This window comes from Microtus oregoni, unplaced genomic scaffold (assembly GCF_018167655.1).
Source record: "Microtus oregoni isolate MIOR12 unplaced genomic scaffold, Mior012 000040F_ref0000088, whole genome shotgun sequence".
Classification (NCBI taxonomy): Eukaryota; Metazoa; Chordata; class Mammalia; order Rodentia; family Cricetidae; genus Microtus; species Microtus oregoni.
This window is the reverse complement of record NW_024543207.1, coordinates 13,550,747-13,578,101: the sequence shown is the minus strand read 5'-3', so window position 1 is coordinate 13,578,101 and position 27,355 is coordinate 13,550,747. Positions and strand designations below refer to the sequence as shown.

At 38.6% G+C, this 27,355-nt stretch overlaps 1 protein-coding gene across 1 annotated transcript in view; it reads right to left on the bottom strand.

The window, feature by feature from the left end:
• Dnah5 (dynein axonemal heavy chain 5) overlaps positions 1–27,355 on the bottom strand; it is a 221,755-nt gene that overhangs the window by 67,843 nt on the left and 126,557 nt on the right. Inside the window, exons 48-55 of the mRNA XM_041632097.1 lie at positions 19,782–19,904; positions 19,048–19,261; positions 17,528–17,751; positions 14,045–14,243; positions 12,275–12,447; positions 6,618–6,748; positions 2,390–2,543; positions 1,649–1,916 (exon numbers count right to left, since the gene is read on the bottom strand). Of these exons, the coding sequence (XP_041488031.1) occupies positions 1,649–1,916; positions 2,390–2,543; positions 6,618–6,748; positions 12,275–12,447; positions 14,045–14,243; positions 17,528–17,751; positions 19,048–19,261; positions 19,782–19,904 (1,486 nt within the window). The remainder of the gene's footprint in view (positions 1–1,648; positions 1,917–2,389; positions 2,544–6,617; positions 6,749–12,274; positions 12,448–14,044; positions 14,244–17,527; positions 17,752–19,047; positions 19,262–19,781; positions 19,905–27,355) is intronic.

Genomic DNA, 27,355 nt, shown 5'->3' with positions numbered 1-27,355 from the left:
ATGTGTTTACTCACTCATATTTGGTTTCTAGCCATAAATAAAGGACATTGAGCCTATAATTCATGTTCCTAGAGAAGCTAAATAAGGTGAATCCAAAGACAAACACATAGAACCAATTTTTTAAGGATACATAGTTGCTCAAAATGTTTTAGGTTTCAAGGCATTGGAGATTTTCAGATTAAGAATGCTCAATCTTTATTCCCAAATTTTTTGGCTAGAGATAATTCTAAATTTAAAATTAGTATCCTTAAGACAACTAAAGTAATATTTTTTCTAGAAACCTTGTCATTTAATTTTCTTTGGGTTTATACATACATGTAGTGTATGTGTGTGTATGTGTGTGTGTGTGATTTATGTGCAGATTCACACACTCAAAAACAGGAGGAGATTGGAGTCCTGCTTTATAACTCTATGTCTCATTCATTTCAGACAGAATCTATCACTGGAGCTGGAGAGACACTGGCAACCAGCATGCCCAGGTGGCTCCTTCATCTCCCTCTTCCAAAAACACACACATACGATGGTGGTACCTAGATTTTTAAGTGAATCCTGAGGATTCTCTTAGGTCCTTATCACATAGCAGCAATAAAACCCTTTAAGAGAAAATTCTTCTGGTCAAAAGAATGAAATCTATTGCCTAGGTGGAGACCTGATAGTTCAGATGGGACCAGTTAATCTAAAGATAAGAAGGTGTGTCCATCATGAAATTCTTCCAAAATATTGTAAGGTAAGGTATTATTAAGTGTTTAATCATTGAATTCCAAAGCAAAATTTTATATTTTTCAACAAGAAATGAATCATTTTGCATGTGTCATTGTAATTATTTTACCTGTTACTAGAACTTATATGACGTTTAATATCCAGAGAGTATGCAGGTCATAAACATAACTAAACTCATTTGAAGCAATCAACTCAAGAGTTTACTGGCTATCAAAGTTTCAAACTATTTCAATGTCAGTGTATTAAATATAGGTGTTATTGACAAAAGAAGGTCAAGAAAGGGGGAGGTTTTAAAAGTAATTTTAAATCTTTACAACATAAAATTATCAAAGGATATGATTGGGTCTTGACTAGCTTAAGTACTTGAATAAACAAGATGGGTGATGAGTTTTAGAAGGTTTAAAGAACAGCAGGACATTTCTATAGACAGGAGAGATGACACATCAGAATAAAGAAAGATTATGAAGGGAAGAGGATGAGTGCTAACGTGGCCTGATTTATTCATCAACACCATATCATACAAGGACAGTTGCTGAAATTGTCAACAAGGAAACATCATCCTTGGCATTGTGGGGTATCCCCGCCCCCATAAGACTAATAAGTACAACTCAACAAACACCCAACTAAGTATAAATCACAAACCAAACCCTAACCAAGGCAAAGCCTTGGAGTATCATTGGAAAACTGAAGTCACTGGATATTTAATCAAAGAGACATAAAATGGAAGGCTTCACTCTCTGGCAACCACACTTTAGAAAAAACAAACTACCAAGTTAAAAAGAGTAACGTCTTACACAAAACACCTCCAACACCGGGCAGAAGTTGTTCAGCCCAGTGCAGAGATACCTGGTAGCAGAGAAAGTAAATGAATAAATAGGAAGTCCCTGTGAGCGAGAACACATGACCGAGTTATTTCCACCACACTAACCGGCAACTAAAGCATCCTTGGGCCATCGGCTGAACCAGTCAATTGTGCATCCAGAAATGAGGGCAGGGAACTTCAAAGCTCGATTGCGAAACTTCTCTCCAACGGGTGAAAAGCAGAGCACAATGTGAAGGTTCCCTCTGACCCTGCTCATGAAATACTCATACAGGTTGTCATTAGTGGGAGGACGCTTGGGGTGCTCCTTTTTCATGACTGAAGTCAGGTCGCTGCTAATTTCATCAATTTCATCTCGAGCAAATAAGTTGGAGACCTCAGAAAGAAACACAAGTATATAAATTCAGTATATACACATGAAACCACCAAAATATGTGCTCAAAAGATCTAAGATTTTTTTTCTCCACTTGTGCTCTTAAGTTCAACTTTTTAAAATGAACTTAAAATTTTCAAGATGAAAGACATCACGCCTTAATGCACTTAGATAATTCTGTGACTAACCGCAAAGCCACCTAACTAGGAAGAGGTGAATGGTCACGAGAAAAACCCAGCCTCCTGAGCCTCCCTCCCACTCAGTTCATTTTTCATTTCACTGTTTTTAAATGCCTGGTTACACATCTTACTGGGAGTTTCATTCTTTAAAGACCGAATGGAAAAAGCCATCCTCCCTGATGATTGCCAGATTCCTACAAACATTAACTCAAATTTCTAAAGAAAGACAAAAAATGAAGCTTTCTACATTGAAAGGAATCTAGAGAGGCAAAGGTACATTGATAACTGAGCTCCTACCTCTCCTGATGATAGAACGTTGTTCATGTATTCCAAAAATGACTCGTCTTTAATATCGTTGTCTGTGAAAATGAATGTGACTCCTTTGCCTTGCTGGCCGGCAGTCCTGTATAGACCCTTCAGGTCTTCCATCAGATTTGCTGTGTTGTAGGATCTGAAGAACCATGATCATGTGTCAGACAGTAAATTATTCCCATAAGAAGACAAGAGCCATATAGTATATAACCAACCCAACCATGCTAGTTTTATTTCATCATATGGAGACATACTATCAATGAGTGTGAGTTAACTGGTCCTTTAACTTCATATTCCACAGATATCGTAGTTAGTGTTTGGGTACACAAAGAACATCCCCCCAATGGATTGTTAAGCCTGAAGCAAACACAATTTAACACAAGCAAGTACTGTTGGCATGCATATATATCATGTGTCTGTATACAGTGACCAGTTTGAAAATGCATGTTGACAGGGGTAATATTTGTTGGATATAATGATTAGAAGATTTATAAGAAACTAAGCACCCATCTGCAAAGGACATATTAGAAATTGCCTCATAGACTGAACAAACTAGACTAAATTGATTCAAGCTTTCATGATATTGGAAAGAAACGCCAAATCCTGACCCACAGAGCCCCTCTCATCTTTCACAATCACTATTATCCTCACATCTTTGGATTCCACATAAAGGAGTTAGTTTCGAAGTAGTCAGTACATTGTATCAGACTTGCTGGGAACATTTGAAATACGCCCTACCATAAACTTCCTTTCACTCCCCAAAGCAATCCTCAGATGAAAATCATCCTATAATCAAGAAATGCTAGAGGAGTCGCCACACAGAGTAGTATAGTACTGCCAAGAGTAGAAAAAAAAAACAATACATTTCTGGAGATTTAGATGTATTAAATTATTTTCTCTGTGTGTGTATGTGTGCGTATGTGTATGTATGTGCAAATATGTGTGTATGTGAGTGTGATGTGTATATGTGTGTGTGATGTGTGTATGCATGTGTGCATGTATGTGTGTGATTAAAAACAGAACTAGGAGTACAAGATAAAATGGCCACTTCATCTTATTTTTAAAGATTATTAATAAATAACACCTAAACTTTTAATATCCATTTTAATAACTATAAACTAAATCTACAGTCATTGTCCTAGTGATGGTTTTTATTGCTGTGATAAAAAAAATGTGACCAAAGCAGGTCAGGAATGGAAACAGAAGCCTTGGAGGAATATTGCTTACAAGCTTGCTCCACATGGCTTGTCCAGCCTGCTTTTAAACAACATCCAGCACTTCCCGCACATGGGTGGCACCACCCACAGTAGGCTGGTCCCTCCCACATCAATTAAGAAAATGCTCTATAGACTTGCCTACAAGCAGGCAGGTGGAAGCATTTTCTCAATTGAGGTTCTTCTTCCCAAACAACTCAAGCTTGTGTCAAATTGACAGAAAATTAAACAGGACAATCAGATAGCAATAGTTTTATAAGACTTCTCAAGAAACCAGGGCTAAGTGATCATAAAACAAAACTATTTTAAAGACTCTGTCTTCCCTTTAAAAAGAGGGGCTGGGAAGACATCACCATCAGTAAAGTGCTTATAGATAAATGTAACAGGACCTGAGCTTCATCCCCCAGAGCCCATGTTTAAAATAAAAGTGAGAAGAGTGGGTGCAGAACTCCAATCCTAGTACTCAGGAGACAGACTTGGGAGCTCTGTCACTTGCTGGCCATCCTGTCTTGCTGAACTGACAGCCTCTGGGTTTGTGAGAAAAATCCATCTCCAAAATCTAAGAACGAAAGCATTGAGGAAGATGCCAAAGTCTGACCACTGGTCTCCAATGGGAACACACACACACACACACACACACACACACACACACACACACACAAGAGCGAATGAGAGAGAATGCAAATTTTGTCTCATCCAGCTTCTTGACTAAAAGGGGGGAAATTACCGTCCTCTAATATGACCAATAGCTGTGCATTCCAATTGGGAGGCTGCTCAGGCTAGCCTTGGCCACACATCTGCAGCTTATGGAATTAAATAGCGTCTCTAAGGCTAAGAGAAGGTGAAGAAGACCTTGCCTTTCCTCTCATTGGTAATGGATCATTTTCAGCGTGACGTACAGAGGAACCAATTTGTCACTGTGAGAGTTGTAGGTGTTTACTGAGCCATTGGGTTGCAGTAGGAGTTACACTTGACTAGACACCTGGATTGATTGCAAATGCTGCAGTGCAATCAATTCCCCTACACTGTCTGATGTCAAGCAATTCTCAGGCTCTCTGAACCCAACTGCAAGATGAACTATCGCTGCCTGACCTCCTAACATACTTCTTTTGAAAATTTGATTAGCTCGGATATGCAAAAAATGTTTTTAAAACAGTGAAATTTTATACTAATGTTGATGACAATTGTATGGATCAAATTTTTTTCCTGTGCAGGTTATCTGCTTCCCTAACTTGGCTTCTACACATGAACTAGAATTGCACACATGGTAACCAGGGCTATTTCTGTCATCCTACTACACGTATTAAACAGTAATCTTTGGATTTATTCTGCAAGGAGAGTCCTATAATTCAGACCAAGTACGACAACCTTAGCTTGAATAACAGGATCTCCAACTCTAATATTTAATAACATTCAGCCTACACGCTAGTAGGTACGAATGGGTCTCCCTCAAAGAGACAGGCCAGTGGCATGGTTCATGCGGATGTCAAATGAGCAGGACTTCCTACCCCCCATGTCTGAATTAACTGCTAATGATTTCACCTCAACTGAACTCCCCAAACTGGCTTTATGAAACTTTGTTAGACTTCTGTGAGTCACCTCTACTTATCTCTTCATGTTAACTCTTCTCTTACTAATTCTTTCTACCTATATCACACACACACATGCACACCTGACACAAGTCACCTGGAATATATATATAACCAAGAAGAGGAGCTGTAGATTGCTAATAATGTCCTAGATTTCCATCCTCCTTCATTTCTCCCCTCTCACTGCCACTCCTCCTGGTAATATTATGTCTTGTCTAGACCCTAAGATAGCTTTATAACCGTATCCGTTTTGTTCTTTCCATCCATTTGCTACACACACACACACACACACACACACACACACACACACACACACCTTTACTGGTAACCCATGAGTGCTGTCCTATTACTCTCTGGTGATATATCAATTCCTTACTGTACCTTCAAATGTCTCCATGCATTCCCATTTGTCACCTCACATTCTACACTCAGCCATAGGGTCAAAAGTAATTTGCCTTGATGTTAACTTCAAAGAACCAATGCTTTTGCCTAGGAACTCCCAAACTGCTTTTCTTCTAGAATTCCTATTCATATGCTGCTGTAGAGACTCCTTCAGTAATCTTTAAGATATGAGCCCACTTGGGCATGGCCTCTTATACTATAAAAGCTGACATAAAGTGTATGCTCACTCTCTCTACTAGCTTTTGCATTCAGTTCCTGTTCCCCATTGATGCAGAGGACTGTGATCTATGAGACTACACCTAAATAAATAACACTTTATTATATTTGATTCTGAGCTAGTGAGGGCATATTTTATAACTTCCATCTTCATCTGGTAACCACATGAATCCCAATTCCACACCTACAGGTATAGGCCAAAAAAGGCCCGAAAGTTCTGTGTCCCAGAAGGTCTTCCACTCCCACCCTCCTGGTTTAATTTCTCCTACTAAGCAGTCTTTTGCCAAACCCCACCAGACCACAGCAGAGCTTCCGTGTGGTGACTTGGCAATTTTCCAGGCTCACACAGGCTCCTCCTTGTATTCCCCTGGGCAGTGTTCAGTATCTACTCAATATTCAACAACTACTTTAGGGTTTTAGGTAGAAATTTTTCATCTGTTTTTCATTATATTAATATTGCTGAACTCTGCATTAACACTTATGATATATAAATGACTTCTAAAAGATACAAAGGATACACTTAATGCTCAAACTACATAAAACATAAACACAAAGAAGCATTTGGTGCTCTGTAGTGAGAGCCTGGGCTGTTTCAAAGGCAGGTTACTAACAGAAAACATTCTGGTCCATGACAAAGGTTGAAAGGGGAAGATGTGTCAGTATTCAAGGAGGAAAAGCATTGTGAAAACTATTGTGATTCCTGGCGTACATAAGAAAATGCATTCTTAACTGCTGGTGACCTCTGAGAACCTTTCTTCAAAATCCATTTCAGGGTAACGTAAAAGCTCTTACCTTGTCAGAGTGATCTGGAAAGAGGTATAGCCAGCAATGAATGAAGCCAACCTTGTCAGGCTCTGTTTTCCTGATCCGCCCACACCAACCAGGAGGGCATTTCCCCGAGGAGTGCAAATGACTCGAGAGATCTGTAACAAAATGTAGAGAAGACTCACATCTTCCAACATGTAAATTCACCATTATATTATGCACTTGATTTAAAAGTGAGGCCAAATGCAAGTAATAACTGATGGGAGAGGGAGAATTAGCCTCTCCCTGGAATGAGACCTCTTACGGGTTATGTGATGGAAAGTGGTCAGCCCTGAAATCACACACACACACACACACACACACACACACACACAATGGATTTAGCATCTTGTATTTGTGTGTTTATATGTGTAATAATAATCAAAAAGAGGCTGTTGATTTGAAACATTGGAAAGAGTAGGAGAGTACCTGGGAGGGATATAGGGAAAGAATGGAAAATGATATGATTCAATTTTAACTAAAAATGTATTTTAAAAGTAATAAATAATTTTTAAGGCAAAATAGTCATTTGGAAGACAAAGATGACTCGAGGTCAGAATAGAGAGCCATACTGCTTAAGGGAATGGAGCACTTCTGAACCACAGCACTTGGGTTGCATAACCAGGTAGCAACTGTGGGGTGTGCCCTGGAGATCACACAAGGTACTGACTATTTCTGACTGTGGCTGGCTCTATTTACAAGGAGAAAACTAAAGGAGACTTTCAGATGCCCTTTTAGTATGTTTAATCTAAGGCAGCATGCTAGGAAAGACAGCAGAAATGTTAGAACAATGCCTGTCCTCAGAACCCACAGCATGCCACCGACCACAATACGCTCCACATTGAAAATGCTTAGCTTAAATCAAAGGGAAGAAACCTACCTAAGTATAACAGCGACGATGAAAGGAAAATGTGTGTAAACATCCACTCTTTGACAAGATGATGATACACAAGGCTTCTACTAAGAAGTGATGAAACATGGATCCGGAGTCTATACCACCCTGACCAGTATACAGAGACCATCCCCAGATTTGCTCTCTGCAGTAGCTTATTAACTTAGCTTTCCTGGTATGGAATGATGGACTCCCATCTGACTTTCCACTCCTTCTAGAGAGGAAGCATCATAGAACTCTCCAGGATCATTTTATTCTGTGTGCTATTTCCTTCTTAAAATACACACTTCCTAGATTATTGCTATAAAAATTGCTTTTCTAAGTCCAACAACGTAAGAGGTGAGGACTGAAGATACATTCCCTCTAACTCTGGCTAGGATCCCTGGGGCTTTGCATCCTGAAAAGATTTTATTAAGCATCCTTCCTCAAAATATTCTTCTATTAGCTCAGCATGTTCCATTTCTACTTGGAATACCACTGGGTTTGCAGTTAATCTCCAAAATTAGAACATGTGAAAAGGAGACTATGCTACCTGTCTCTATATGGACCTAGAACCTGACGAGAGATGTGTGCTTCAGTGTCCTCAGATTTCTCCTCTCAACCTGTCTCTGTAACTCGCTAGCCATGGGTAGAGTGAGCTACCATGTGTCTCCCCATACCATACCTTGGTGTAACTCAAAATGCCAAAACAAGACAATTGAGGAGCAACCAGAACCACATTAGGACCTTCTGACTTCCCTCGCTTGCCACTTTACAATGACAATCCTGTCACTTTGTTTGATATGTATGAATATATTAGAGGCTTATGTAAATTTTATATATTTGGTTTTAAGAAATCTTCATTGTATTTTTAGCTAGAATTGGCTAAGGTATTAAATTAACATCATTCCAGTTTCTGGCACAGGATACATCATCATAACATTAGAAAGATGGGCATATATATGAACAAGCAAATAAAATGTGTTAATGCTAAAAGGGAAATGAAACACATATAATCTTGTTAAAAATTGAAGATGATAGGAGAAAGAGCATTCAAGGGAGACCTTTAAATGGGGCTCATTTTTTCAAGGTGTGAACTAAGATGAAGGTGTTCATGTTTTGATTTCTTTAGCAAATCTGTAAAAATCAATGATGCCCATTGTGCCCTATGGCACTCATGTTCCACAGGGGAGAGAGACCTGAGAGAAGGAAAGGTGAGAATGTCTGAGATAGATATCAATGACAACAAGGGGAACAAGAAACTCCAGAGAACTCACTGTCTCAGAGAGTCGAGGTCAGGTGTGGGGACTGAATTTAACCTAAGTCTTAAAAGATGGCTACAAGTTTAACAAAGAAGTTGGCTTGTTGGCTGAGCATGGAGGCTTACACCCTTAATTTTATCAAGAGAATAGAGTGATTGAGGCTAGTCTTTGATATATAGTTGACTACAGGGCCAACTGAGTTAAACAGCAAAGACCATATCTCCAAAAGCAAAACACATGCCAGAGAGGGGAGGAAGTAAGGAATGGAGGGAAGGAGGGAGGGAAGGAGAGAGGGAGGAAGAGGAGGAAAGATGTTCAACAGCAGCTGAGACACAAATTCTCAGAGTCAAAGTCAGCAAAAGGCCTGAAGTAGGGAAATAGAAGGGGACGAGGCTGAAAAGTATTGTTTGGGAGCACACTGGGGGCTGGTTTAAAATTGATAATTTGTCAGCATCTCATATGTGAACATCTTCCAAGTATTTTGTCAGGAAAGATGGAAGTGACTCAAAGGTAGTATGTCTCCATGGAGCTCATAGTGAATAGATACCCAGATTAGTGGCTCGGAATTCACACTAATGAGGAGTTCTGGAATCAGACATGTATAACCACAAAGAGTTCATTTTTTTTAATTATATATTAGGTAAACTGTTGTTCATATGTTGATAGAAATATCAGGACCTAGGTCATGATAAGCCATTGACAATATATATTATATTTTCACCCACAAAAAAAGATATATATAATATATCATATATATATCACTTGATAAGCCATTGACAATATATATTACACTTTCACACAAAAAAAGATATATATTATATATAATACATATATATATAATATATATATATATCACTTTGGCTTGTTTATTGTTTTTGAAATCTGGCAAGGCCTCTATCCTGCAAAAAACTATGGGCAACTAGAGAATGATGAGAACAGAAGAAATAGTCTTTCTCTGGGAAGCACACACCAACTGGTTATCCAACACCGAAAGGTCAGTCCTGAAAACATAGATACAAGTAATATTATTCAGACTGAACAGATTTATATTAGTATCCACATATATATATAATAATAAATAATAAAATTAATTAATTAATAAAGAAAGGCCTTGAATTTGAAACAGACCAAAGGGATATACTGGCGGTATTAGAAAAAGGAAAGAGAAGAAAGAAATAATATAAATGTAAGATAATCTCAAATTTTAAAAAATAACATTAATAAAGATACATAGCACAGAGACATAATCTGTGTGTTTTTATGAGTAAGAGCTGCACCTCAGATCACAATCCATTTGAATGCAGATTTTACCTACATCTATCTCTGACTCTGTCATGTACACACACACACACGACACACATAAACACACACACAAGTGTTAAGGAAGAGTCACTCTAGAACACAGTACAGAATGCACAATTTTGTCTCAAATATTTTGGATATGTATTCCTTGACCAATTCCAAAGCAGCCAGGCTAAATGTTGAGAGCCAAGGAAAATACCCTCAGAGCTGAGGCACTCTGCCTGCAATGGCATACTCAGATGGATAGAGAAAGGTTTGTAATTTGTGTTGTAAAACAGAAGATAAAACAATCTCACAAGACTAGCAAAAATAAACTCATTATCAGTTTTAGTGATGGGCAATCACAGACCAAACAGCCAGTGTCTTCAGCAGACAGTCACGATGTCACCATTGGCAGGGCTCATTCATTAAACATGAAGTGTTGGGTTTTTTTTTTTTAATTTCCTTACCCTCCCTTTTCTCTAACTATTCAATATGGCAGAAGTTCTACTCTTAATGAAACATTCTACTTTTAACCAACTGTAAATTTGACGTTCATGTCACACTATTATTTATATTAGGATTTGGAAGGACATTGAGTTTCATCATTTAGTACAGACACGTGTCTCAGATTCTAAGAATTCACAGAAACACCAAGCTCAATCCCTCATGCTTGGGAGATCCTGTTCCTGAATAGCTCCTCTGCCTTCTCTTTATCTCAGACTTGCCTCAATCATGCAGAAAAACCGTTGTCCTCATATGGAGAGAATCAACAGGTGAGCAAACCCCAATTCACAGAAAAGGCTCACTGGCTAGGCTCTCAAACCCTGCTGCTCAGGTGCCGTAACAGTTAGAGGAGGAAACTTGCATTTATGAGATCATTCTTCATGCTTAAACCTAGATGATGGAAGACAAGCCCAAATCACCCATTTTCTAGCTGAAAGGATGTAGGCTGAGAAGTAACCGAAGTCAACAAAATGAGGAAATTGATGAAATCTGTTAAATGACAACCCTAATGGCATAGATAAATTAAGTCGTATAAGTTTCTAGATATATATTACTTCCAACATTTGAGAAATGATCAGCTCTCTCATATGACAAAGTAGGATTCTACTTCCCTGATGGAATTCATTTTAACAGCATTTTTCACCTTCTCAAGATCAACTCTTTCTGTATTGTTTTGTTTTGTTGTTGTTTTGATTTAATTTTTACAATTATTAGTTTTGATTATAAAATGCATACAATGGCTAATCTTTATTTTGTAATTTGAATGAATTTATAGCAACCACAGAAATACACCTGTAAGTGTACTGTGGAAGATCTTCTAGATTAGATTAATTGAGATAGAACAACCATCCTAAATCTAGACATCATCATGCCATAGGCTTGGGTCCTATACTGCATAAAAGTTGAAAGCCAGCTAAACAACAGAATTCCTTTCTACCCCCTGCTTCCTGACTACAGACGCAATGTGACCAGCTACCTCAAGTTCTTGATACCATGACAGACTGTATTCCTTTAAACAACTAGCAAAAAAAGAAAGAAAGAAATCATCCCTTAAACTAATTTTTATCAGGTATTTGGTCATAGCACCCAGAAGAGCAGATGGTACCACCAATGCATGCAAAAAAATTTACTGACATAACTAATGAAGATGTATAATTTAATATTATTACATACATGTACACTGTTGGGCAACCATTAATACCATCTACTTCCAAATCTCTTTTTTCCTGCAAAGCTAAAATTCTTCCCACTAAACAGTGACACTGCATTTCCTTCCCCATCCATCCTGCTCTCTGGGAATGACTAACCCGAGTACCTAATGTGTGTGAAGCACTGTGGCGTTGCCTGCCTTGCTTACTTCATTTGATGTTCTCTGGGCTTAGGCATTACTTCAAAGGGTTATTCTTTAGGTGATGTAGAAATAAACAGACTTTGTTCTTTGAATGCAAATAAACCACATACATCCTGTGTAGCAAAAAACACTGAGCCAAAAGCTGAATATCAACACTGAATAAAATTTTCACATTGCATATTGGAAATATACATGCACTTATTTTAAGCCCATAATGTGTGGCATGTTACATTCAGCTTAGAAACTCACTTGGAATGGAACAATGAGTTCACTTTTAAACTGAGTGTTCTCCTAGGAAGTGACTCTGAAGGGGATTCAGGGCGAAACCAAGTGTCTGTCGCCTATGACGCACGCCTTGCTGAGGCTACTGTACCTTGACTAAGTGGACCATTGCATCTGTGAAGAACACCAGGTCCATGCCAGTGCCACGGATGGTCTCATTATAGAGCTGGAGGAACACACTCAAGCGCTCTCTCAGGTGATCAAGGGATTCGATTGGCTCGTAAAGCTTCGGTATTTCAGCCTCAGGTTCTTCAGATGTTTCCCCTTGGCAAGAGACAGTAAATGTCATCAAATCGCTGAACCTGACCACTGCCCAAATTAGCACACTCAAAGTGCTATAATTTAATGTTAATATTTTTCATCAAAATACAATATTATGATTTTTAAGAAATAAAGGCAGACAATAGAAGAAGTATTAGGATTTTCATAATCATAGGCTTGGAGTTTTTTCTGTTATAGAATCAGTTTCAAATGACATTTTTCATAAAATTTAATGATAATTCACAATTAAACATTTTATGTTAAAGATTATGCTAGAGACATGATCTTTAAGACTATTTAAGATGAAAATCAAAATAAATAGGGACTCAACATTAAAATCTTGAGAGGTCATGATTTTTTTTTTCGGAGGAATTTTTAGGAGAATTGTAAAGAAACCCTCTCATAAATGTTCAACTCAAGCTTCAGGAAATAATGTGCTTTGAAGTCACAGGAGGTTAGACATTTCCCTGTGACCCTTGCCCTCTCCCCAGATGGACAGCTTGGCTTTGCTCCCCCAAAACTGCAACCCCTCTAGTCAATCCTGCTCCGAGGGTATGAGACACAAAGGAGTGATAAACACAGGACAGATTCTAGTCATTCTTCAAAGAACCTTGCCAGACTCCTGTATGTGTTTGACTTGATTTACAAGAAATGTGCCCACTCCCTTCCAACTGCAGAGGATGAAGAGGTGTCCATTTGTAGTTGTCACTCCGAAACTTTTACAGAATCACACATTTCGTTACCACACAAATCAGAGATGCTGCAGTCATTCTCAACCATTTAGAAGACACAACTACATTAGCCTAGGATGCCTGGTAAGTCAATGATGGCCTTAGCTCCCCCAGCCTTCCAACTGTTGAGATAGCAGGCTTGTGCCGCCACTTCTTGCTTACGAAGTCTAAAGCTTTATGAGTGGTGGGCAAGCTATATATCTTCCAACTGAGCTATATGCCCAATGCCAACAGCCCTTTAAATATGAAATTTGACCAAAAATACATCCTCAGTTTTAGAGACAGTTTTGAAATGAATAATAATGCTCATTTTAAAACCAGTAAGTTTTGGTTTGAAATTCCGGGCATTGTCTGTTTTCATCAAAAAAAATGACAAATTTCTTCTTTTCATGGAACCAACCCCAAAAGGTTGACTCATGGCACTCATTTCTTCTGTTACATGGCGCTGGGTGTCTCATAGAATTCCCATGACCTGGGTAAGGATAATCACTACCACTCTTGTTGCCTTTTCCTAGACAGTGACTATGGCCTGCAGTTGTCTACAGATCCCATAGAGAATACTTTATTGATTACCCCAATGCCCATGATGGGATAGTCACATTTCTATCTGCAAACAGGAAGACAATGAGGGTCAAAAGACATTCAGCCAATCAATACTGAATCCATTTCTGTTCCTCTGACAGATTACAAATCCTGGGCATATTCTGCCCTACTGCATGTCTCTATTCAGTGCTATATGCAAGCAGGATCAATGTAAAGGTAATTCACCTTTAGGAACTGCAGCCCTGAAAGTGTACAGCTCTTCTACCATCAGCTCTCCCTTTGAGGATCATCTTTTGGAGGACTTCATGCTCCTCCTCGGTACTTACCTGTAGCTTCTGGTGCATCCCTCAAGAAATCCACAAAATAAGCATCAACTCCACAGTCCACCACCGGTGTTTTCTCTCCGCCAAACTCCTCCTCGACCAAACTGACTAAAGCCTTATCAAACCACATCACATCACCTGATGTGGTGAAGCGGTCGGCTATCACACGTTTACACTCATGTTTCCACAGCCTGAGCAGTTCCTGTTGAAGGCATAAATTGAACGCACCATTAATCCCCACTGGGGCACAACTAAGATTTCAAATCAAGATACTATAGAGTCTCTGGCTTTCAGATCAGATACATTTAAAAATACATACAACATGTCCATATTTAATTTTAGTTGATCTTATTCAGGTAAATAAATGGAAATTTAATATATTCTTTTGTGGTCTTAATTAAAAAAAAATATTCCCAGATTTGAAAACATTACAAATTCATCAAATCAGTCAACAAACTAACTGGTGTTATGTGAAAAGGTCTTTGTTTGTTATTAAATCGGTTGCAATGTTTCTTTTCATGGGCCATTTACAGTGTAATGTACAATGGATGAGAAACTCTTATATGTATGCAATTGAGATCTACAAAGGCATATTTAATTAGCAGAAATAAAGAAAGTTTGTTACAAATATAGATCTGGAATATATGAATGAAAAAATTCAGGGACCAAAATTCACTGGTAGTTGAAGAAATTGATTAGACAACAGTCTGAATCTAATCCAAGAAAAATATTTACTGAAGCTCATTATTTAGTTTAAAATACTATAGAAATTTCTTACCTTACAAGTCAGATTTTAATACTAATGATAAAAAGGCTATTTAGTTTCCAGAATATAAAAGTTTCTGTTAAGAAAAAGTTTACTATAGCATCAATTGCTAAAATTGTTTGTGTTGACTTAAAATAAGTGACCAGAATAGCTACTGAAAAATAGAAGATAAGCATCACATTTCCACAATTCCATTAATTTATTAATAACACTAAGAGAAAAAACTCAAGAGCAGGCCAGATGGTTCAGAAAGTAAACACGCTTGCCATGAAAGCTTGATGTCTTCAGTTTGACCGCTGAGACCTATGTCAAAGTGGAAAGAGAGAACCTACTCAACAACGTTACCTTCTGACCTGTACATGGGTACCATGGCATGCTTGTCTGTGTGTGTGTGTGTGTGTGTGTGTGTGTGTGTGTGTGTGTGCACGTGAGTGTATGTGCATGTGCATATATGTGCATGCACACACGTATACAGGCATAATAATAGTACATTTTAAATTTTATAAATCAACTTGAAATATTCACTATTGCTAAACTCAGTGATAGAGGAAGCCATTACGAGGTTAGAATGAAACCTTGTGCTAGGGAAATTCCCAGTGATCCACAAGGATGACCCCAGTTAAGACTCTTAGCAACAGTGGAGAGGGTGCCTGAACTGGCTTTTTTCCTGTAATCAGATTAGTGACTACCATAATTGACATCATAGAATCTTCCTCCAGTAATCGATGGAAGCCAAGAGAGGAAGGAAGAATTATATGAGGGGGAGGGGGGTCAAGATTATGATGAGGAAACCTGCAGAGACTTGAGCTCCTGGGAACTCATTGATTCTGGACCTACAGCTGGGAAACCTGCATAGGACCTAACTAGGCCCTCTGCATGTGGGTGACAGTCATGTAACTTGGTCTATTTGTGGGCCCCTGGCAGTGGGACCAGAATCTATCTCCGGTGCATGAGCTGGCTTTTTGAAGCCCATTCCCTATGGTGGGATTCCTAGCTCAGCCATGATGCAGGGGGAGGGGCTTGGTCCTGCCTCAACTTGATATGCCAGGCTTTGTTGACTCCTCATGAATGGCTTTACCCTTTCTGAAGAGTGGGCAGGGGCGGGAGAGAAGCAGGAGGAGTGGAGGTAGGGGGAACTGTGGTTGTTAAGTAAAACAAATAAATAATTTAAAATAAAAGAATGTGTTCAATAAAATTTTACTGATTTTGAAAAAAGTAGTGAGCCAGTGTGGCTGCCTATTGGTGAATGTCTGGAGGAGAGATGAGGGTACATGATAGTGAGCCTTTATTTCCCACCAATATTTGCTACTAATTCCACCCTCTTGTCACTGGTATTCCTGATGCCAATAGCCAAACTATATCCCCAGCTCCAGAAAGGCTGAGGAAGTGGCCACCTGTGACTTGGCCTGAGCACAGGGTCATGCTCTGAGGGGAACAGACATGCTGGATTTTTAAGATATTGTTCTAGCTTGAAGGAAACTCTTACCACATGGGAACTGTCATATCCTTATACATCCACAAGTACTCATTTCAGGGTTTGTATTAAATGAATTTTCTACTCTGCTGCCTCTTTTTAATTGCAGCAGAATGAACGCTACTTTTACTTCATCTAGTTGCAAGGAAAAATCAAGGGTGATTAACAACAGAATGGTTTCTTTTCACTCTGATTGCTTATTTACAAATATAATTACACTTTTTTAAGTTTAAGAAAAGTATCAGGACTATTATAGATAAGCATAGTATGAAGAAAAATAAACAATGGTGTCTTCTATTCTAGCCTGTGGTGAATATTGACCATCAGCTTGACAGGAACCGAGGTCAGCTAGAACAGTCCCATGCCCACGTGGGGTCATCTAGAACCAGCCAGTTTGTGGGAAGGATAGAATCGCCACCTTGACTCTGGGTAGGCAGCATCGTTCCACACGCAGAGACTGGAGCTGAAGGAGAAAGCAAACTCAGTGCCAGCTTACACTGCTGCCTGCTTCCCGACTGGGATGCCACGTGACCAGCTGCCTACACTGTCACCATGACTTCCCCACTAGGATAGTCTATACCTTCCAAGAATGACCCAGAATAAGTCCTTTATCCTTTAAATTGCTTTTATCAGGGTATTTTATCACAAGACTAAAAAAAGAAACTAATACATACCCCCTTAGATTATAATTCTGTTTACTATTTCCTTAAGTATAAATTAATTTAATTGAAAATTAAAACTCAAATTTTCTAATGTAATATTTAGGGTTTTTTTTTTCTTAATGATGTTAGCCAGACACAGACAAAAAAGTCAATAGTATACAAAAGGATCCACATTTTTTTCAGACTTCACATAAAATCAAACGTAAATGTTTAGATAAGAAAATAGCTATGTAGGTCTAATAAGGTGAGCATCCAAACTGCCTAGGCTCCCCCAAAGCCAGTACGTGCAGTAGGATCAAAAACCCACTGCCATTGTTCTTGAGTTCTCGGTAGTCCTCATTGTCCGCTATGTTCAGCTAGTCCGGTTTTATCCCAGGCTTTTTCAGACCCAGGCCAGCTTCCCACAGGTCAGGGAACCCTGATTGCTCTTTGAGCTGATGAGGGAGGGGGACTTGATCAGGGGAGGGGAAGGGAAAGGGGAGGCGGTGGCGGGGAGGAGGCAGAAATCCCTAATAAATAAATAATTTTTTTAAAAAAAAGAAAATAGCTATGTGAGTTGTTTTTATGTCTTAGGTATCACGTACGCCTGTGTCTTTGATGACCTCTGAGGTTATGTTCAGCATGCCCTGCCAGATCCTGGAAAGGTCACGAAGGTTGAACACATAGTGGAATTTTGCAGGTGTAGGGAGCATCTTCACTTTGGTCATCTGCCACAGGCGGCGTGTCAGGGGCACCAGCTTTGTCACGGCATCTCTCACTTCCTCAGAGAAACCCCTCTGGGAGCAGTAGTAGCCTACCCCAATCACCCCTGAAAAGATAAGAGAGCCAAGCAGTGCAGACAATCACATCAATTAACGGTTTACTGATTTTTCAAATACTGAAAAACTATTGATAAGTTTAAGTAAGTCAGCATTCAAAATATCAGAGTGTTGACTCAAAAATACTGCCAAGGAACTGGAGAAAAGCTGTTCACTGGCAGAGCATTTGCCTAATGTGTGCAAAGCTCTGGATTCCACCTGTAGTAGTGTAAAACTATAATTATAATTATTATAATTGCTATTTTATATTTTTATTAAAGAAAACAAATATCACTGAAAACATCAGATATACAATTTAGTGTTATTAAATAACAGTGATAAATATATAAAATTGACTTATCAAGAGATAATAGTCCTAAGTCCTCTATAGTTCCCTCTTCTGTTGTTGACTTTCCAAGCATTATAAAATAATTCCCTTATGCATCACATTTTCCGGGCACCAAAGAATAATTAAAAGTGATAGTAGTCATTTCTTCTCATGTACTTCTCTTTCCGCAAGTTGAGATATTCAAATGTCATTTGGTCTCCAAACCTTCCCACCGCTGTGACTCAAGGCAGAACTCTGTCACACTCTCCTAGCCTGGGGTGATGAGATGACATTTTATTCTGCCAGAAATTAATTAGGGTATTCTTAATGAGTTTTGTGTCGGTGGCAGTTTCAGAAACTGTAAATTAATACCTAACAGAGAGTTGTTCATAACTTCACACTTTTTTCTGTAAAGAGTAAGTCCAAAAGAAGTAAAAATATATTTTCATTGTTCAATTAAATAGTACTTGGCTATATATTGAGCTAGTAGCTCTTCAATCAAATTATCTCTGAATAACAACATGTTTGATCCATCAGTAATTTATTACAATTATGTTGACTACCCTGATTGTCGGATGGAGAACTCTTATCTGTTCTGTACACTGTCATTCTTATGGCAAAATATTCATTGTTTGTATTAGAGTGTCAGCCACATGTTCCTAACAAAAGAATGTATAGGGAATACATAGGCCGCCCATGGGAGAACAAGTTCATGTATATGCCATATTTAACATTCTTGCTTGGGAAGCTAGTAACAGCTACTTAAATAATTAGTAACAATAATATTAACAAAGAAGAAAATACAGACTGAGGTCATCCACCTCCATAAATACCTATAAAAAATCATGGTAGGAAATAAAATAAAATAGTAATAAGGAAGCAAATTAAAAGGCCTCCTTGCTTTGTGTTGCCCTCTGAGTAGACACTTGCTGAGAGCAGGTGGCCCTCTTTTTCCTTTTTCCTCTAACAACCATCTTACCAAAGATTTTGTCCATGGAAGCTTCTGAAGGCAAGGTGCAGTTGAATATGGAGAACTGCCTCTTCAATCGCTGTGGTATGTCATTGCGTCCACCCCCAGGATGGATCATGGCTGCCAAGAACTGGATGTCCACAATGCTAGTAAACTCTCCAGGTTTCTCTAGGTTATAGAATCCATTTTGTTCCATCAGTTGTCGGACAATCTCATTAGTAACCTACGGGGAAAAAAAAACCTCAGAATTAAAATGCCATTCCTCAGATTAAGAAAAGGCTCAGTGAGTAAAGTGTTTGATGCTAAGGCGTGAGGACCTAAGTTCAGATTTCCCGGCACCCACATAAAAGCCAGGTGTGATTGTGCACACCGATAACTCAGGTAAAGACAAGCAAACTCCAGGGCCTCAATGACCAACCAGCAAGATGGTGAGCCCCAGGCTCAGAGAGATCTGTCTCAAGAAAGCTGGAGAGAGGCAGAGAAAGCCAACAGATGACAACCTCTGCCTTTACAACCACTGTTGGAGGAGAGTGCATCTACACACGCCACTCACAGAGGGAGGAGAGGAAATACTAACAGACCACCTTATTCCTAGTATAGAATTCCTTAAGCTTCTCTACAGAAGAGAGTTTATTGGAACTCAGAAACTGCATGCTGAAGAAACATAAAAAGAAAATTTAATCCTCAAAGAATAAATCAGTCACAATTTACCAAAATAAAAATATACAGTAGGCTCAATATACCTGATCACCCCATTCGTTGATTACTGGCATATTCAAATCATCAATAAAGACAGCCATCTTCTTCCCTGCAGGAGGACCATATGTTGTGCCCATCCGTTTATCCACATAGCTCTCTATTGTCCTCTGTTAAACAAGAACACCAACAGAAACACCTGTAAAAGTCTTCCCTAAGACATGGTCAGCTACTGAAAACAAGCACCAAGCAAGACTATAATCTTTCAAATGACAGTAGTTACTTCCTTATAAAAGGCCATAATGTCCTCATTAATTCTGGCAAGCTAATTAGTACCTATATTATTTTGCATAATATTTACAACATTTAAAAATCTGGTTTCATCTATGATTTAATGAAGTTCTAATCAATGTAAATTCTGAGTATATGATGGTCTTCTGTCCATTTATGAGGATTTACTTTCATTTCCCTTTGCCTATACGAGTGATTCCTAACCGCAGTTCTGCAAAAGTATTGTCACAATCAGTGATATTGTTAAACAGGGATATTACCTAGTAGGTTTAAGTCCATAGACTGAGCTGCAAAGCCTGCACTTAATTTAAAGTGGTTACAATGCCAGTTGGGTCCAGTAGCCCTATATGCCCTGCTGTGGGGCAGATGCAACCACATGAGTCTTTCCCAAAACAGCATAGAGAACAAAGCCCACTGTCTTCTCATTCATCCGCACTCCCCAATGGTAGGAGAGGAAGTCACACTGTGCTGTACAAATCCAAGGCAGTGTAAAGAATACTGAACCTCTTAAAAGGAATCTTTGAAAGAGTGGAGTGGTTGAGAAAGATCTTGAACTCTTTTTTTTTTATTCTGTGGGAATTTTTATCGTATTCTTTTCTAACTCCAAACTCCTTCCAGATGCCACTCCCTACACTCCCAGCTTCATGTTCTTTCTCTGTCTTAAAAAGAATCTCAGACTCTCAGCAACGGCCGTGGTTTATTTCCACAGCGGTCCACTTAAAAATAAACTATCAAATTAAAATATTATTGGTAATTTCCATCCAAAAAAAATAAACTATCAAAATTCACCCCTTATTTGGTTCTTAGTGACTTGGTCTTTGCCTCTATCTTAGAACTTTCCAGGTGACAAACTACAGCAATAATCATTTGTGTTTTTCAATCTCAGCTTCTTTTGTATTGCTGTTAATAAATACCAGCTGCACTTAAGTTAAAATAAATGCATAGAAGCCAGGCAATGGTGATGCACGCCTTTAATCCCAGCACTCGGGAGGCAGAGGCAGGTGGATCTCTGTGAATTCGAGGCCAGCCTGGCCTACAAGAGCTAGTTCCAGGACAGGAACCAAAAGCTACAGAGAAACCCTGTCTCGAAAATCAAAAAAAAAAAAAAATGCGTAGGCCAAGTAACTGCAATTTAGCATACAAGAATAAACAAGAAATTCAAAGTTCTTCAAATCTACAAGCTCAGAAATTCTAAAGTCCTCAAGTTATTGCTGCAATTGTAGCATCAATTCGTGCATGTTCGTAAATCTCGTTAGAAGCTGTACACATGCCGAGAGAGTGAGAGCACACTGAAGTAAAAGTGAATTCTCCTATCCAAAAATATCTTCTTACATCATATAAAGAGTAAAGCAGTTCAAATTATTTTTAAACCACTATATAACTATAAAATGCACTAAAATATAAGGAAACGGCTATAGATTTGCCTCCAGAAATCTTCAGAGTAATTGCAGATTGTAAGTTTCCATCATCACTTTAATAAGCAATGGGGAAAGATGAGAAAGTGTTTTCATCATTTTCAGCAGAAATACATGTAAATATATCACAACTCATTCAATTACAAAACAAATCTCCCATGAAATTATATGATAGAAAAGAGAATTACATATTCCCCTGACATAAAAACACACTGTTTAATGCACTAGGTTAAATTTAGCTCTGCTTTTCAATGAATTTAAATGCATAAGCCAATTAATAACCTCCCGAGAGCCCCCTATGGCAAACCAGAACCTCGCAGACATCCCATGTCTATTAATGAGAACTCTTTGTCATGTAAAATTTTTATGTCTTATGGGACCATCTTAGAGCTAAAACTCCATAGGTGGGATAATTAGAACAACACAGAGTAAGAAGCACATACCTGTACCTTCTCCCTTATCATTATGACCTTAATTTTCTAGACAGCAGGAAATGATAAATGCACCACATATCATAAGAAGGGTTTTGCTGATATAAACAGAAAGAAACTGGAACGTAACAGTTTGTGAATGTGGGGCTATGTTGTTAAATTTCTAAGATTTCTTCCCACCGTATAATTTTCTAAAAAATTTCCAAGTTAGAAAAACCTGCTACTACAGGTTTTTTTTCTATCTACACTCCCTAGAGATATGACCCAAAACATCTCCCAGGATGTGCAACTCCCAGGCACTGTCCAAAATGCCTTATGAAAACAAATCTTAGATTAATGATCTTCCAGAAATGCTACTGTCTTCAACCAGCTGTTGAGTATTAAAAATCTCACATCTCTAGCAGAAGGCTAGATGCTTCTTTGATAATAAGTACAATTGGAAGTTATAGTCACTGTGGCTTCACCTTTTAATCTATAGGTCCTAAACAAAATTCTGATTCCATTGTCTATCTATGCTTCATTGGAAGCCAGCGTTACCCCCAGGCACAGAAGTGAGTTTTCAATAGTTGGAAACTAGGTGATTAGAAAACCAGTAGGCTTAGGAATGGAGTGAGGAAATTCCTCATCCTTCCATCTACAATAAGAGACCTAACGCTTAGTGCAGTTTGGTTTTCTAAATAAACTTCTCAGTAGACAATTTTGTCTTCATAGTTCCAAATATTATTAAAACATATGCTAACACCTCTCATACAGAAACATAAAGTGGTCAGTTCTTCTATTATCTTCATTTATGAAAGATTTCATTAAGAAATCACACCTTTATCCTCAGCAATTTATAGTCCTTACATTATATATTAAGCAGTATTTATGGCATGAGCTAAAGTTGGCATTATAGATGTGTCCGTTTCTCTAGCCAGAAAGAGAGAAAAATTTTTTTGCTGGAGGGGCTTTCTTTGATCAAAAAATTGTTCATTCGGGAATCACCATTCATTCACACAGCTGTCCTTGTGAGTGGGACATGACATAAGACTGCATAGTTTGCAAGGCTTTATGTAACAGCTCTCTCCAAGCTTAGAGTCATAAAAAAGGTTAAGGGACTGCTTTTTTCACTTATTAGCTTTGTGATTTTTCATCTATCTCTTAATATTTCTGAGCCCAGAATCCATATAAACACACACGATAGAGAATTAAACCTAAGTGATATATGAAAAAAAAAACAATTAGAAGTTTAAAGTTATTGTAAAAATAATATAGTTAATTTATTATTTCAATGTGAATGGCATTCAAGAAATTGAGTCATTTCTCATAAATATCACATACAGTTAAATTGAAATATAAATCTACTTACTTGGTTTTTATCTACATGTGAAATATATCTAAAAATTATGAAAACTGAGAGGTTTTGCTCTTTATTTAAAAATCTACAGCCTAGGTTTTGCGAGCTGCACAACCAGCACGGAGGCCTGATCTTTCGGCGCCAGGAGACCCAGCATTGGGGTGAGTTTCTGGCCCACGGCGCCAGCCTGGGACAGGGAGCTCGGGGGTTTCTTGGCCCCCTGTCCTTCTTGGGCTCTCTGCAGGGCCTCTACTCCCTGGGTGCTGCCTCTTTCTTCCTGGCCCACCCAGCTTCCGTCCAGAGCCCTCCCCACTTCGGCCCCACTGCCCTCTTTTGGCGCGTGGCATCACCCAGCCCAGCCTATCTGGGCGCTGGGTCCGAGTACTCGGGGCTCCCGGGCGGGCAGCAGTTCCTTTGTTCCTGTGGCCTGCCTGCACCAAGCGGGGTAGGTGCTTGTTTGCGAGCTGCCCAACCAGCACGGAGGCCTGATCTCTCGTCGCCAGAGAGCCAACATTGGGGAGAGACAGCGTTTGGTAGGCAAGGAGACCTGATCCGGTAAAAGAAGATACATAGGGAGCATTTGGAAGAAGAGATGGGCCAACATCAAGGCAAGAATTCGCCCAACAAGCTGAAAAGCAACATGAAGCCACCAGAAACAAGCGACCTCACAACGGAGGACAAGAACCCCTTAATGAAGAGGAAGGAGAAAAGATTGACTTCATGAAAGTGATTGACACCCTTAAACAGCATGTAAAAAATGCCCTTATAGAAATGGATGAGAAATATAACAGAAAGTTTGAAGAATTGAATAAATCAGTGAATGATACCCTAGAAAACCAAGGAAAAACAATCAAACAGATAATGGAAACAGTTCAAGACCTGAAAACTGAAATGGAGGCAAAGAAGAAAACACAAACAGAGGGCCGGCTGGACATGGAAAATCTAGGTAAATGAATAGAGACTACAGAAACAAGCATAACCAGCAGAATACAAGAGATAGAAGAAAGACTCTCAGATTCTGAAGATACCATAGAGAAAATAAACACACTGATCAAAGAAAACAGCAAGTCCAACAAACTCTCATCACAAAACATTCAGGAAATATGGGACACAATAAAAAGACCAAACCTAAGAATAATAGGAGTAGAAGAAGGAGAAGAAGGGCAGCTCAATGGTCCAGAAAATATATTTAATAAAATTATAGAAGAAAACTTTCCAAACCTAAAGAAAGATATTCCTATGAAGGTGCAAGAAGCATACAGAACACCAAATAGGCTGGATCAAAAAAAAACATCCCCTCGCCATATAATTATCAAAACACAAAGCATACAGAATAAGGAAAGAATATTAAGAGCTGCAAAGGAAAAAGGCCAAATTACTTATAAAGGTAAACCTATCAGACTTACACCTGACTTCTCCATGGAAACCATGAAAGCCAGAAGGTCCTGGATAGATGTACTGCAGAAACTGAGAGACCACGGGTGCAAGCCCAGATTACTATACCCAGCCAAGCTTTCATTCACTATAAATGGAGAAAATAAAATTTTCCAGGATAAAAACAAATTTAAACAATACGTAGCCACAAATCCAGCCTTACAGAAAGTAATTGAAGGAAAATCACTAACCAAGGAGTCCAACAATGACCACAATAACTCAGACATCTAGAGACCCTTCACCAACAAAAAACAAAGAAGGGAAACACACAAACTCTACGACTAAAAAAAAATGACCAGAGTTAACAACCACTGGTCATTAATATCACTTAATGTCAATGGACTCAACTCACCTATAAAAAGGCACAGGCTAAGAGATTGGATAAGAAAACAGGATCCAACATTCTGCTGTTTACAAGAAACACACCTCAACCACAAAGACAGGCACCTACTCAGAGTAAAGGGCTGGGAAAAGGCCTATCAAGCAAATGGACCTAAGAAACAGGCAGGTGTGGCCATACTAATCTCTAACAAAGTTGAATTTAAACATAAATCAATCAGAAGAGATGGAGAGGGGCATTTTATACTCATAACAGGAACAGTTCATCAGGATGAAGTCTCAATCCTGAACATCTATGCCCCTAATATAAAAGCACCCACGTACATAAAAGAAACATTGCTAAAATTCAAGGCAGCCATCAAACTGCACACACTAATAGTAGGAGACTTCAACACTCCTCTCTCACCAATGGACAGGTCAATCAGACAGAAACCTAACAGGGAAATAAGAGAATTAATGGAGGTAATGAATCAAATGGACTTAACAGACATCTATAGAACATTCCATCCAAATAGGAAAGAATATACCTTCTTCTCTGCAGCTCATGGAACTTTCTCGAAAATAGACCACATAGTCGGTAACAAAGCAAACATCCACAGTTACAAAAAAATATTAGTAACCACCTGTGTCTTATCAGATCACCATGGATTAAAGTTAAAATTCAACAATAATGCTACCCCCAGAAAGCATACAAAGTCATGGAAACTGAACAGTCAACTATTGAACCATACCTGGATTAAGGAAGAAATAAAGAAAGAAATTAAAGTCTTCCTGGAATTCAATGAAAATAAAGAAACAACATACTCAAACTTATGGGACACTATGAAAGCAGTCCTAAGAGGAAAGTTCATAGCACTAAGTGCCCACTTAAAGAAAACAGAGAAAGCTCACATTGGAGACTTAACAGCCCACCTGAAAGCTCTAGAAAAAAAAGAAGCAGACTCACCTAGGAGGAGTAGAAGACTGGAAATAATCAAAATGAGGGCTGAAATCAACAAAATAGAAACACAGAAAACAATACAAAAAATCAATGAAACAAAAAGCTGGTTCCTGGAGAAAATCAACAAGATTGACAAACCACTATCCAAGCTAATCAAACGGCAGAGAGAGAATTTGCAAATTAATAAGATCAGAAATGAAAAGGGGGACATAACCACAGACACAGAGGAAATTCAGAGAATCATTAGATCTTACTACAAAAGCCTATATGCCACAAAATTGGAAAATGTAAAGGAAATGGATACTTTTTTAGATAAATATCATATACCAAAGTTAAATCAGGACCAGGTGAACAATCTAAATAGACCTGTTAGTCGCGAAGAATTAGAAGAGGTTATCAAAAACCTCCCTACCAAAAAAAGCCCAGGACCAGATGGTTTCAATGCGGAATTCTACCAGATCTTCCAAGAAGATCTAATACCTATACTCCTTAATGTATTCCACAAGATAGAAACAGAAGGGTCATTACCAAAGTCCTTTTATGAAGCCACAATTACTCTGATACCAAAACCACTCAAAGACTCAACCAGGAAAGAGAACTACAGGCCAATCTCACTCATGAATATCGACGCAAAAATCCTCAACAAAATACTGGCAAATCGAATCCAAGAACACATCCGAAAAATTATCCATTATGATCAAGTAGGCTTCATTCCTGAGATGCAGGGCTGGTTCAACATACGAAAATCTATCAATGCAATCCAGCATATAAATAAACTGAAAGAAAAAAACCATATGATCATTTCATTAGATGCTGAAAAAGCATTTGACAAAATTCAACATCCATTTATGTTAAAAGTCTTGGAGAGATTAGGGATACAAGGGTCATACCTAAATATAATAAAAGCTATATACAGCAAGCCGACAGCTAACATCAAATTAAACGGAGAGAAACTCAAAGCCATCCCACTTAACTCAGGAACACGACAAGGCTGTCCACTCTCGCCATACCTCTTCAATATAGTGCTTGAAGTTCTAGCAATAGCAATAAGACAACATAATGGAATCAAGGGGATTCGAATTGGAAAGGAAGAAGTTAAACTTTCATTATTTGCAGATGATATGATAGTGTACATAAGCAACCCCAAAAACTCCACCAAAGAACTTTTACAGCTGATAAACAGCTTTAGTAATGTTGCAGGATACAAGATCAACTCCAAAAAACCAGTCGCCCTCTTATACACAAAGGATATGGAAGCAGAGAGGGAAATCAGAGAAGCTTCACCATTCACAATAGCCAAAAACAGCATAAAATATCTTGGGGTACATCTAACCAAGGAAGTGAAAGTTCTATTTGACAAGAACTTTAAGGCATTGAAGAAAGAAATTGAAGAGGATACCAAAAAATGGATGGACCTCCCTTGCTCTTGGATTGG